Source organism: Aotus nancymaae, unplaced genomic scaffold, assembly GCF_030222135.1.
Source record: "Aotus nancymaae isolate 86718 unplaced genomic scaffold, 86718_ANA_hifiasm-v0.15.2.pri h1tg000051l, whole genome shotgun sequence".
In the NCBI taxonomy this organism is placed as follows: Eukaryota; Metazoa; Chordata; class Mammalia; order Primates; family Aotidae; genus Aotus; species Aotus nancymaae.
In genome coordinates this window covers 9,067,669-9,082,659 of record NW_026988465.1, presented here as the reverse complement: position 1 = coordinate 9,082,659, position 14,991 = coordinate 9,067,669, and the positions used below count along the sequence as shown (strand labels likewise).

Genomic DNA, 14,991 nt, shown 5'->3' with positions numbered 1-14,991 from the left:
TCTATCTGTGAAAGGCACTGATCTCTTGGGATTTGGCATTTTTAAATCTCAAAATATTGACATGGCATTTTAAATCTCAAAATATTGACAATATAAAAGTATCATGGTTAGCACATGATACTTTTAACTTATACAAATGACAGAAATATTAAAATAATACTAATTTCTCTGTAATTCAAGCTCACAGCATCCACTGTCTATTATACTAAGAGAATATACTTCATAAAACATGAATATTTAAATTTGAAATTTTAATAGTAAAAGAAGGAGATGTTTCTTTTCCAAAAAATAAAAAATCTGTTGCTGTTTTCTCAAGGGAAATTTGTTAGGCACTGCTGCCAGTCTACCTCATGAATTTTTGCTCAACCCATTCAGGATGTATGATGATCTCGGTAGGAGCTGGGTTAAAGCTTGTGGGCTCCTTTAGGGCTTAGACTTTTTCTTTCCTATCTATTTCTCAGGGCTAAAAAAAAAAAAAATGCTGATGCATAATAATTTACTAAATAAATTATTAGAGTTACAAGGAGAAAACATGACAATTTTTAGGGCATTTAATATTAAGAGAGTAGGAACTACAAATACTGTCATTTAAAATAAACCTCTATTAAACATGTTCATTAAAAATACATTATTTCCTAATAATTAAGAAACCCAAAGACCATAACTGGTTAAAAAATACACTAGTTAGCATCAATATAATATTAAAATAATAAAACTGCATTGCTTTAAAAACACTATTATTCAGACATCTCACAAAAATACTACACTAGCCTTTCCGCTAGCCTATCAATATGAGCTTTCACTTTGTAAACTGTCAATACCCTTCTAAGGTAAGCCTATCAAGTTTTGTTTTATTGTACAAATGTTCTCCCAGTTTTAAAACATTTTCACCTTATATTTTATAGTATTGACAATCTTCATTTTAATTTATAAAATATGCCCAACTTTTCTATTATACCACCTAAATTTCAGTGTTACATGGGAAAGGACTTTGTCATCCCTAATTAGAAGAATATGTTCTTGTACTTTCTTAATTATACTCAGCAGAAGTTTTAAGGAGGAGAGTGTCATTGGCAATAAAGCACTGCCTTATTAACATAAAATATTTATTCAAAATTAGCCTTCATTTAAAAAAATGTTATATGTAGTAATTAAAATTGTTTTAAATGAGAGTCACTATTTTTCACCCCTTGGAAACTCATTCATGTTATCTTCAAAAAAATATTATTATAATATTTTTATATCATTACAAAATGAATAAAACTATTATTCATTTTTTAATGTAGAAAAGTAGGCAAGAAAGGAGCATTTTTACTGACACACTGATCCAGTGGAGTCCCACTCTCACTTCTGACTTAGTCTCATTTTACACAGGAACCTAACTTCCCTCGAGCTTCTCCAGATAAGAGAAGGGCATTTCAGGGCATAGACTGTGCCTATGTTAACAAAATTTCCACTTATCAACTGACTTTTCAGAGCAAATGTGAATATCATTCAGTATCATTATAACAGATTTCCTTGCTCTATTTCTTAACCCATATAAGCTACCTATATATATTTAGGCCCTCTTACACTTATATAGATGGTAATATTCACAGAAATTATTAAAAAAAAAGAAAGTTCTAGGGCTGAAGTATATAATGTAAGAGTGATGCCACTGTTGCTGAAAAGAAATTACTGGTAACAATAGTGGCAATTGTAGGTTTTTATTGTGAGAGAGAGAATAATGTAAAAAAAAAAAATCATAATGCAAAGCTGACGTAAAATCTCTACCTTTTTCTATGGCCATTGTCTGAATCCTAACTATTTTATTCTGGATCATTCTAACATTTTTGTAGGTGACTGCTATCACAATCTCATCATTCAAAAGGGTAATTTAGAACAGGAAGATAACTGTACCAAAAATTCAACTATCACTGTAACACGGATCTAATCCAGTTATACCAGGGAATACTATCAGAACAGCAGAGTCAAGACGTGGGCTTAATTTTCCTCATGTACTTTCTGGTTGCACTCCCTTGGGTTAAGTTATTTAACATCATTCAACTTCAGCTTCTTCATCATGGCAAAATGATTAATTTATACTTATAAAATGCTCAATTTCTAACATAAAATCTATTAGTACTTTATATCACATTCTCAGAAAATTCTGATTACACAATATTCAAAAACAGAAGAAATAATTTTGGATATCCTAAATGGTTAAAAAAAAAAACAATTAACAACATCTACAATTAAGTGAGAAATTACTAAAAGTAAATAAGATCCCCATCCATGTGGGAAAAAAAATTTCAAACATGATTTAGGGTCAGGGGGAAGGTCAGAGAAGAAACCAGCAAAGAAAAGAATGAAACAAATATAAACTTGTTTATGATACATCTAAAGCAATACTTATAAGGAAATTAACAGCTTTAAGTGATTCCAACAGAGCAGAATAAAGACTTAAAAATGAATGAGCATTCCAAGCTAAGAAATTTGAATAATAGAATAAACCAAAAGAAAAAGACAGGAAAAGACAATAAAGAACAAAATTTAATGAAACTAAAAAGGATGAAACAAGAGAGTATCATGAAAATCAGATGTTGGCAGAATAAAAAGAAAGTAAAATATAGAAAGCTGGCAACACTAATCAAGAAAATGAGGAAAGGCACAAATGAATGATAGAAGCAATAAAAAACAGACAACTACACACCAAATACTATGACTGATTTTTTTGTCAATATATGTGACTGCAAATACAACTTCCTAAAACTGAAGAGAAAACAGAATGTTTGGATAATTTCTTATTGTTAAGTACACTGAATCGGGAGTTAAAAGCCTACCCTGCAGTCCCTCCCAAAAGTCAAAATATGTTCTAAGACATGCCTACAAAGGTACAATTCTAATATTAAACAAATAGCTCCATGGGAATCAGAAGCACATAGTCCTCAGATCATCTTATCAAACTAGTATAACCTTAAAATCAGGTAAAGAAAACTAGAAAAAATAAATAAAAATATAGACCAATGTCTTGAATATGGATTCAAAATTCTTCAATAAAATGTTAACAAATCAAATCTAGCAGTGATTAAGATTAAACATCATGACCAAATTGGTTTAAAGATACGTAAGTCAGATTCAAACATCAGAATAAAAGACATAATAAGACCGTCTTTACATACAAACAAAACATATGTGGTAAGAATAAAAATCCATTTATGATTTTTAAAAAGAATTTCAACAAATAAAAAACAGACGATAACACCTTTAAGCAACCAAAAAATATACAGACTATCTTCCCACAAAAAAAAGAAAAAAAATTTATAAGCATTTTCTTTAAAATCAGGAACAAGTCTAGGATGTCAATAGTACTGATCTCTGTTAGCATTCTACTGGAGATGACTGAGCAAGACAAGAAAAATAAATAAAAGAAACAATGATTTCAAAATGAAGAAACAAAACTTTCATTATTCCCAGTTGATATGACAAGAAAATCTAAAAACACCAGCAGTCAATGTTCACATTTTCACCAGCCAAATAGCTGGATATAAAATAAATATTCAAAAAAATATATTGCATTCTTATTTGCCAAGGAGCTAGATAACAATTTTACAAAATAAATCATTAAAATGGCCAAAACACTTAATTCTAAAAAATAGAGCAAAAAAACATTAAAGATTCATATGGAGAAAATTATTAGACACTAAAGAAAACACAAGTATCAGAAATAACAATCTTTTTGAATAGGAGGTCTAAAAACTGTGAACATGGTCAATTTGCCCCAGATTCAATGAAACTCAAACAAAATTCCACCAAGTTTTTTAAAAACCTGATTCTAAAATTCAAATAAATGAGCAAGGAACTAGAAATAGTCAAAACATTCCTAAAGGCAAATAACACAAGGAATCTTCCCTACTGTACATAGTGCATACTGTTTATTGTACACTGTATGTGAAGACAATGAAGTGGTAATTAACACATTGTGATATTAGCACATGGGTAAACAACAGAACAGAACAGAGTGCTAAGAAACAAACCCATACAAAAATGAAAAATTAATATGAAACTGTAAAGGGAAAACATACTAAATGTTTCAGGGACATTTCACAATATTAGCAACGGTTATCCATTTGAGAAAAAAAAGAAACTTAAATCCTAACTCGCACTACATTAAAAAACTAAATATGTTATTTTAAAAATGAACTCCAGATTGATTTTTAATCTGAAATGTGAAAGTCTTTTAGAAGAAAATATAGAAAATAAATAAATATACACACACACACACACACACACAGTCTCTCTCTCTCTCTCTAAGACTGTGGTAGAGAAGAATTTACGACAAATAAAAATACAAACAATGAGTCACAAAAGCAAGAGATTAATAGGTTGATAATATTAAAACCAAGAGCTTCTATTCACTAAAAGGCACTTTAAATAAAGTATAAAATTAACTGAAAAATAAAGCACATAAAATTAATAAAGATACTTACTCAAAATATATTAAGAAAAAGACAAAGAACTCAATTTTTACAAAATGTACAAACAATGCTAGCAAGCATTTCAGTAAGGGGGAATACAAACGAAGACATGTTTGACATTATTAAATTAAATGAGCAGGAGGCCATTTGCCTGAGGCTGTCTCCTTGCCTTGAGTTAAGACCTAACGAACTACAACCTAATTTAGAGTATTATTTTTGTAACAAATATCTACTTTTTATCCAATCCCAGGCAGCCAACTGATCAGATCATGCCCAAATAAGGCAATTGCTTCATCACACCCTACCCAAATAAGGCAGATGCCTAGTTGCAGCCAATCAGGTAATTTCTCAATTTGCTTCCATGTTCAGCCTATACAAGCTTACTGCTCACACTGCTTAGCACAGCTCTCTGAACCTCTTCTGCTTCTGAAAGATGCCTGATTCATGAATCATTCTTTGTTTAAATAAAATCTGTTCAACTTCTTGTGTCTAAAGTTTTTCTTTTAACAATAGAAATCGGGGAAACAAAAATCAAAGCGGAATAAAAGAGTATTTAGCATCTATTCAATTAGAAAAAAATTAAAAAGACTAAAAATACCATGTACTTGATAGCACAAAATGAATTCTTGAACGCTGATGGTGGGAATGCAAAAAGTTTCCCCAAAAAGACTCTGGAAAACAATATAGTATCATTTTGTAGAGCTCAGCATCCACATTCCCTATATATGATCTAGAAAACTCACACATGGGCACCAGGATACAAAAATATTTATACCTGCATTGTTTATGACAGGAAAAGGTGGAAATAACTTAAATCTATCAGAAGAATGGGCCAACAGTTTCATACAGTGCAACATTATTACAACAACGAAAAGTAACAGCTCTGTGCAACAGCATGGGTGAATCTTAGGAACAACGTTAAGTGAAAAAAGCTGCAGAAGACTATGTATAATTTCATTTCATTTAAAAGTTCAAACTCAGGCACAACTAGAAAATATCATTTGGGGATACATACTTTTATGACATAATTGTTTTTTAAAAGGACTGAAATGATGAATACAAAACTGAGGACAATAAAACCTCTACAGAAGAGGCAATGGGGTGAATTGCCGATCAGCATGTGGATGGATACAATGGTATTGGCAACATTGCCGTTCTTAAATTGAGTATGAGAATCAAAGATTACCATGTCATTCTTATGGTTTGTACTTTAATATGCTACATATATTAACTTTTATGTGTCAAGCATTATATGATACAAGTTTAAAACAAGGTATTAAAATTAAAGCTTGAGACAGCACATAAAAGCTCTCCTAATCGATCTACTTATTTCTTCCCAGTTAATTTTAATCATATGCCATTACCACACCTCTGACATTCACTATTTCATTTAAATCCCACTCAATAATTTTAAAAATAGTGTCACGCACAATGCGTGTTAGGAATCAGGAGATAGCATTGTAAGGAAAAACATAATGACATTATGGAGAATTGTGTGAATGTTGCATCCTTATATTTATCCCCAAATTGATTAAAATCAACATAAATCAAAGTCATCTGATTTTCATTTGAAAGCAGAGAAAAAGAATAAGCACATTAACACAATTTAGTGCATTTCTTTATTGGTGTATGACAGGCAAAGTTAGTTTCTTTGCTTCCATATTACATTAAACAGATTTAACTCTCTTTAAATTGTTAAAATTCAGGAGGAAATGTCTTTTTTAATATATTTATGAGCAAGGTTCTTTTAAGACCCTACTACTATGCTAGATACTTCTGAAAATAAATTAGTTACTTGTCCTAATAATTACAAAAAAGAGGGAAGGGGAAAAAGAGCCTTATATAAGTTAAAGCCCACATAACCTACAATGGAGACAAAGCCTTAGAACTATAAGCAGCGTTTAAAAAAAATTTTTTTTAAGCCAACGTGGTTAAACTTAGAGGGTGAAAAAACCCAAAGTAATCAGAAAAACAATGTAAAAGAGATCTATCATAGATGACTTACCATAATCTAAAATGAATGACTATATTTTTAAAGTATATTCTTTGATGGAAGAAATGAATTTCCTTTAAAACAACAGGTAACAGCAAGAAAAGGTTTGAAAATTCTCAATACCTCTGTTACTCAAGACTTCTTTTTCATGTGGTTAAAGAGAAATTGATATTATTCCTTACTTACATTTGAAAGAGAAAACCATTTTATTTTTAATTTGCCCAGAATTTCTGTGTAAAAATGAAAGCCAAGTAGTAATTCTATGCAGTGAACTGCACAGAACAATGCTCACTTGGTATTCATCCTAGCTCTTAAATAAATGCAGCCTGCCAGCTGTAGCCCAATCCATTATTCTGAACCTCATTATCCAATTTCTCTTTCTAGAACCTTTGTTCCATTTCCTCCTTACTATCAGGCATTTAGTTCACTGTTCTGAAAACTCTTTGCCAAAGAAGTAACAAGGAAAAAACAGACAAGCTCACATTTACTTTGCTACTCTAAACCATGACTAGATGTAAAAAAAAAAAAAAAAAAAAGGCTGGCTCTAGACAAAGAAAACTTTAAAATTATGGCCTCTTATAACCCAAGTGTCATAAATGCCTTAGGCATTTAAGAGGAAGAAACCTTCAGTCAACCCTTCAAAGGGACAACATGACCATGCACAGAGACATCTCTACTCTTTCTATCCTTGCTTTTCTGCAAGAATGTCATTAGAGGGTCAGATATACATGGCCCTTCCAAAGCTCCCATGGAAGGAGTGTGGGGTGAGGAGAAGGAAGACATGAGGGGTACTACAAAGCACCCCATAAATGTTAAGACCAACCCCAAACTACCTTGGAGGCTTCACAGGCTGGTCCAAGGGATGGAGAACTGGGATGACAAGAAATTATTTACCCTACAGATACCTACTCAACAGTCTAACTAGATTTAAAAGCTATTTTTTTTGTAAAAAGGCTTTCCACTGGAATCCTAATTAGCTAAATTACTCTGTCAAAACAGTCTACTGTAATTTGAAGACATAACAAGACAAAATAAATAATAAATCATGGAATATAAATGTCATAAAGAGAACTTTATCTTCTCACAATATTAAAAGCACATAATTTTGCTCATTAATAGATAGTGTTTAAACACTATTCATCTCACTATCTGACCATCCCTACGTGGTCTCCTGCATCGCATCTATTTTTTTTATATTATTTGGAAAGACAGTGAATTGTTTTCTATGGTAAAAACCAAGTTTTTCCTTTCAAGTTTTAATTTTAATACAAAATTATACCCATTGTAGCTAGTAAAATAATACAAAGGCATATAAATGAGTGGGTCATCTTCCCTTGCTCCTCTTCCCACTATTATACACATATCTATGCATAAATCCTTACCAACACTGTCTAATCTTATAGAAGCCTCTGTGTGTGTACACATACACATACACATGTATCTACTTGCATATACACTTGACTTTGTTAGTTTTCCCAAAATATAGGATGTTTTACATGTACATTGCAATGTTTTTCTTATTTGATAAGTCATTACCATCAACTAACATTTTTTCAAAGCTGCATGATATCCCAAAATATGAGTATATTACAAATTATTCAACTATTCTTCCACTGACTGGTATTCAGGCTGTTGTCTTAGGTTTTTGTCACTACAAAAAAAAAAAAAAACTGCATCACATGAACACACACATGAAGACACATGCATGGACATAGCCAACTGTGTCTCTTAAATTGGTACTTTCATTTCCATAGGACAGTCTCAAACAGAACTTTCAAAAGAGCTACAATAACCTTTCATACTTCTACCAGTCATACATTAATATGTGGGAAACAGTTACAGAATGTGCTATGTAACTAAAATGTTTCCCAAAGCAAAGTCCATAAAATTTTAAGTATCAATAAGTTCAAAGGGATTTCTAATTTTGTGATGTCTATATTGATTTATTTAATAAGGCTGCATTTATGAGGTATATGTACAGGCGTCACTGCAAGAATAAAGTTTATATTCAAGCTGACTTTAATTTACCTTTTTTTGAAACTTCTGCCCCATTAAGTTCTTTTTGTGCTTCTTCAATTTTGTCTAAGAAAAACAGAAAAAAACATAAATTAATTTACCTTAGACAAATAAGAATACAGTAAAGCAAACATACTACTCTTAAACAATGTCAGATACATAGTAATAAATATGTGTTGAATAAATTATGAAACAGATGTGTATAAACTGTTAAAGTAAGGATATATTTCCTTTAAAATTTATAATTTTAATCATTTCTTAGGCACAAGGACTACTTCCAATTAATAATTATTTCCATAATGCAAATAATGAGTGCACTTTAAATACCAAACTACAGCTTTAAAAGTTTAGTAATCTAATACAAGTATCTAAAAATAATACTATCTTTCCATACAAAGTACCTAATAGGGATTTAGAGATACAACAAATGCCTACTAGCTTAGAAACGACCAGACTAAGCAGAAGATCTAAGACAGAAGACAGAAAAGGATGGAAAAACAGAGGTGAGGATGAGCTGAAATGTGGCATGGCAGAAAGTGTCTATCCCTTGCTGGCAGCACAGAGCTGGCAGCATCTATGAAGTATGAGGGAGGTCAGGGATTAAAGAGATTAAAGAGATACTATATACAACTGACTGCAGAACTGTTACACGTGTACACAGTTTTGCCAGACAGATGTAACCCAGGAGCAGTAACTAACAGAGCTGGAAGCAGTGCCTTGGTCCTGCTGTTCTTCGATCTGGGGCTCTGGGCACACCTGGATTTTGTAAATATATGCATGTTCTACTTCAATACTAATTAATTTAAATTTTATAAGGATATACATACTTCATGACATGGGCAGTAATCAATTCCAAATTTAACACACTGGTATAGGTACTTATTAAAATGGTGAAAAGAACAAATTCCCAGGGTACTATTTTGTACTGAATTGAAGACAATATTGGTAATTATATAATATTCTAGATATCCGAAATATAAAAGCACAATTTAGATAAGTGCATCGGCCTCAGAAATTGTCTCCAATGCTGACCCTACCACTGCTCACTGGCCATGGAAGATAAAACCTCCAATATGGTATCCTACCCCAAATAAATAAAAGTCAGACACCACACACTATGGGCCCTTCAAACTGTGATCTACCTGCCTCTCTCCCTATCTTGTCAGAAAACGCAAAAAATTCAGAGAACCTTCTATTTACAGATCAAACATCCTTCGACTGCATATTGATCCAACCTGCCAAGGCAACATGTGAGCCGCGGAACAAAGGAAGCAAGCTAGTTTGAAATATGAGACATTAGATCTCAGCAATAGTCAAAAATAACTAAATTCTCATCCTGATAAATTTATCGCCCACAGCAATGTCCTATTTGCTTCCTGCAAATTATCAGATCTAGAATATAATTTGAGAGTACTACAGGCAATCTTTAGAATAAGACAATTTTTCTGATTTACAAACTTTACTGATTTCTCATGAAACGATGAGTGAAGCTGAAAATAGTACTGGAAAAAACACACATTAAATGCAGAAACTAGATCTTGCGTTCAGTGGTAGTTTTGCTTCAAAGAGAAAAATGCTTGCATGAAATCTATATTAACACAGCGTAAGCAATCAAAGGCTAAGGCCCCCTTTTAAAAAATGAAATACATGAGTTACTTATAGATATTCGAACTATAAATAAACAAATCACATAATATATAGTGCTTGAAAAACATCTAAAAGGAGTTTTATTACCAAAGCACTGTTATTTCTATAGCCAGTAGTTCACCCAAACTTAAGAATCATAAATAATATATATGTATTATATATTCACAGTAGTAACAACTGTGCTTAATAGTTTATGTGCACATAATTTTGCATTATATAATAAAAACAACTTTTTCTTAACAGAATCAATTGTGGCTTAAAGCAACAAAAACTCATGATTAACGAACACTTAACAGAATAGCTGCTATTTAGTAACTGAAGTCTGGCCACTTTCTGTTTGCAGTTCAACATAACAAAACTCTTACAAAAATAACCTGTTTATATTTGCTTACAAAATACTAGTCTCCATTTTTAAAATTTTCAGTCAAGTTACCTTTTTATCTTGATAATCACTGTATATAAATTTAGACTACTGATTTAGGACATCTACTACATTAACTAGAATATGCACCTCCTCAAATACTCCTTACAGCTCCAGGTCAATAGGTAAACAATCTCCAATTTGCTTTTAACAGCCATTATAAAAGCTTTCGCTTTGGGCAAGTTTTATTAAAATTCCTGTTTATATTTAGCCTGTTTTTATAATTCTCCTGGTAAATATGGTGTGCTTTAAAGACACTCTCCAAAATTACAGAGAAAGTAGTCTTTTATTATATGCTCTTAATTAATTCATACAAGACAGTTTACTGATATTTAGAGCATTTATTTATATTTTTTACCATGATAGAGAAAAAATATATTTTTATATTTCAACCCATATCACACGTGCATATATATTATGCATATATGTAATTCAGAAGCAAATCTCTCCACACTCTACTTTCTATTCTTCCCTATTAAAAATGAAAAATTCTGCCCCTAATCGCAACTACATTAATTTTGGAACTCCCCGCTGGTCTAAAAATCTACACCTTGAAGTTCACCAATATAAGAGGAAATTTTGAACACATCCTTTTTGCCAAACTTTTACTAAGGATAACACTTTCCAGCAATCACAACTCTCGTGTAAGTCTTGATTTGGGGAAGGGGGAGCAAAGGGGGAAAAAAGGTATCTTAGATTCTGAGACATCCCATAACATGCCCTCCCCACCATCACTGGGATCTGGGTTAACAATTGCACAAAGAACTACACATTCACAAATAAATCATAGTTTCTCTGTTGCTGTTACCTAAAAATAAAAGTAGATACACAAACAAAAAGACTACTCATATCATAGCAGTAAATCTGAAGCCAGTAATATGCATTCTTACTATAATGAGTTCTTACCGTATTTAAATTAACATGCAATCTTAATTTATTCCATTTTTACATTCAATATACTTGAAGGAGTTGTCACTTGGAAAAAAAAATCCCAGCAAACACATGAATGAATCCCCAATCTTTAAGATCCAGAGAGGCCAGTGGCTAAAAGAGCAACAGGCTAGAAGAGAAGTAACTAATAGCATAGATCACATTTTTGTTCTGCAACTATTATAAATGTATATATTTTTTACAGTTTTTCTTTCTTCTCCTTTAAAACACAGAAATTGTTAATGACAAAGGCTAAGAACTATCTTGTATGATACCTTAAATAAATTTAAAATTTTGTTTGTGTAAGAAAATGATGTAAAAATAACTCATTTTCATCATTGACAAATAATCACAAAAGAAGTCTCTGTATTAGTTTAAACACAATCTGAAACCACCGAACAAAAGAAAAAAGTCCTAGAGCCCTTAAGAAATAATATTCTTTCTTTTAGGTCTTCTGGAAGAAGACTAAATAATTAAAAACAAATCATTTATAAAAATTAAATAATCTTAAAATAAGGATTTACAGTAAGCCCTTGCTCTCTGGACATTCTTCAGTCTATGCTAAAGTATGTGGGGGGCGGGTCTCTCTCACCATCTCAGAGGCCTGACTCTCACTCCCCAAGAGCCTTGGGATCTCATGCATCACAGGTTAGGGGACCAGCCCACTAAGCTGTTGATTTGGTTCAATGAATGCTTTGCTTTTACTGTACTGAATGCCTGCCCTGTGTCAGGTATAATGTGAAGAGTTACAGGGACAAAGGTATCAGGCTCTCCCAGAGGGGTTTCTACCTTACCATATCCTTACAATCATTTTACTATCAACTTGATGGTAAATAAGGCTCAAACTCCCCTGTGTGGTTAAAAGGCTCTTTAGTGTAGTTCTTTGTGAAATTGTTAATCCAGATCCCAGTGATTGTGGGGAGGGAATGTTGGGGGATTGTCTCAGAATCTAAGATACATTTTTTTTTCCTTTCTCCCCCTCCCCCAAATCAAGACTTAATGGTGAGAGATGTGATCTAGTTACCTCTTTGCCCTTTGCCACTTCATTCTCTCTTCAAGATCAGCCACGGTCAAGTCCAGGCTCAACCAGAGCCTGGGACTTAGCACTCTGTCCTCTTCTCTGAAGGCGCCTCCCACACTGTCTCTTCTCTGCACGGCATCCTTTCAAGATGGGGCTCCTCTGGGCGAACTTCCCCAACACCCTTGTTCAAAGCCCATCACTCTGTCCTCTGTACCACCAGTAAACGTTGTGCATAGAACCCACAGAACTGTTTCTCTATAGCTGCATAGCTCATGATCCTTAGTAATAATGGCAATTAGATGGAGCTGAGTGGTTTACCGATCATATGGACACTGACAGGACAATAACTTGCCAAGTGACACAGAACCTGCACTCTGAAAAGAAAAAGAGAAAAAAGCACCTACACACAAACTGAAAACTGGCACTGGGTGGTTTCGCTTAAGAATCGAGCATGTTAGCATCTTTAACATTATAAATTACTTCGACATTTGGGAAGCTGTATCAGTACACTAAAAGCACTCGAGTCAACTATTACTCCCTTAAATCTAGAAGAGATCTGAATCACGTCTCACTTCTACTAGCTCATCCTTCTCTCTCACTGTTCCGCTGGGCAGCACCATACAGCTTCTGCGCTAGCATCTGTACATATTCAGCCTCATAAACCCACACTGGTAACATTTTATGAAGTAGATCCTAATGAACTGCAAAAGGCACCTCTGTTTACTGAAAGATGTACCATCTGATTGAAAAAAGATCACCATATGTAACTGTACTATTTTTACTACTGAATAAAGCATAATTCCTACTTCCTCTCATTATACGTCAATGCAAGCGCCTTACTCTTACTGTGAACTGTAACTGGTATTTCAACAGCACTAAATGACAATGGCATAAAATTAAAATTGTATCCAGTACACACAATCATTTATACATGCTCTTCTAAGTGAAGATTATTCCTAGTCTTCACTAAAAAAAGGCCTTAGTTTACTTACTAAGTAAACTAAGTCAACCCACCTTTACAAGCAACCCACTTTAACCTACAAGTTTCACATCTTGAATACCTCTGGACTTACCTTTCTTTGAGGAAGATGACACACTGTTATAACGCTGAAAATGATAGTCTAGACTAGCAGTTATTTCAAACAAAAACACTGCCTGCAGTAAATGAAAAAGAAAGCAAAGACTCAACTCTGTGCAAAAATCCTAGAAAAACATAGAATTACCCAAACTGATCCAGAATGAGGAAAGCTTGACCAGAATAACCAGCACTGATAAAGCTGAGAAAGTTGCCACAGCATTATACATTAATTTGCTTTTTAAAAAGGTTCCAGACCCAGAGAATTTTATAATCAACTTCTTTCAAATTTTAAAGAATAATGCATGTCCTAAACTGCTCCAGAGCCCAGGATAACACAGAAGGCGTCCTACATCATTTTATACAACTGCCACGCCTCAGATACTAAACCCAGCCAGAGGGGCAGAAAAACCAACACCACACATGAACACAGCATTAACAATCTATATCAAGAAGCACATTCACAGAAAATAAGAAGCAAAGCTATTACAGTATTCGGAAGCAACATATTATAATTTATCACAGCAACAGGACAAGGAAGGGGAGTAAAGATAAGTTAAATAATGACCCCGATGAACTTGATTAAATCACATTATCTTTAATGTTTCTAAAAACCCTTAATATTAAATAGGAAAGGATATTCTTTATCATACTAACCAACCATGTTGCCTGTCCCCGCCCCAGCTCCGGTAGGGAGCCTTCCCTGACACCTCCCGCAAACTCCTCTGTGCCCCCGACGCTCTTTTCTCACCCCTAGAGCAGCAATGGTCCTCAGAGCATATTCTGAGAGTCTGCTTGCTTGCTTTCCACATTAAACTGTATCTTACTCAACAGAGTGCATAGTTGCCAGGGTCACTAGACCCTTGACGCATAGTTGTCCAATAAATGAACTGCTATTGTGTTATTACTGCAGCATTTTTATTAACAATAAGCAGGAATTCTACATACAAAACAATATGGATCTGGTTAAACAAATACTTAAATATTTCTATACAAGACAATATTGTTCAGTCATTAAATGTATTTTTTAAAAATACTTATTGATGGAAAATGCTCAACATATTATGTTAAAAAAAGACCTGATTTTAAACATTTTGCCCTGAAGATGAATGTGCAGAAATGTACAGACACACGCGCGCGCACACACACACACACACACACACACACTTGACAAGCATATACACTCATATGTTTATGAAGAAGGCCCAACTGGATATCTGGGGGTAGTGCATTAACAGACAGTTTTCATTTTACCATTTATATTTTCTCCAATTACTAAGGTACCTATAATAAATACATATCTTAATATAAACTGTATTATTTAAATTCAATAAAACCTAACAATGTGCTAAACTATCTGTTTAAGAAAATGCTAGCTGTAAGTTCTAAATTGCAAACTTCCAGATCATACGGAAAACTACAGAATAATTC

At 33.1% G+C, this 14,991-nt stretch overlaps 1 protein-coding gene across 5 annotated transcripts in view; it reads right to left on the bottom strand.

Annotated features, from left to right (window-relative positions):
• The window catches only part of HIVEP1 (HIVEP zinc finger 1), a 149,395-nt gene that overhangs the window by 59,872 nt on the left and 74,532 nt on the right, over positions 1-14,991 (bottom strand). For all 5 annotated transcript variants that reach the window (XM_064362983.1, XM_064362980.1, XM_064362982.1 and 2 more), the window contains exon 3: positions 8,479-8,532. In XM_064362983.1, the coding sequence (XP_064219053.1) occupies positions 8,479-8,532 (54 nt within the window). The remainder of the gene's footprint in view (positions 1-8,478; positions 8,533-14,991) is intronic.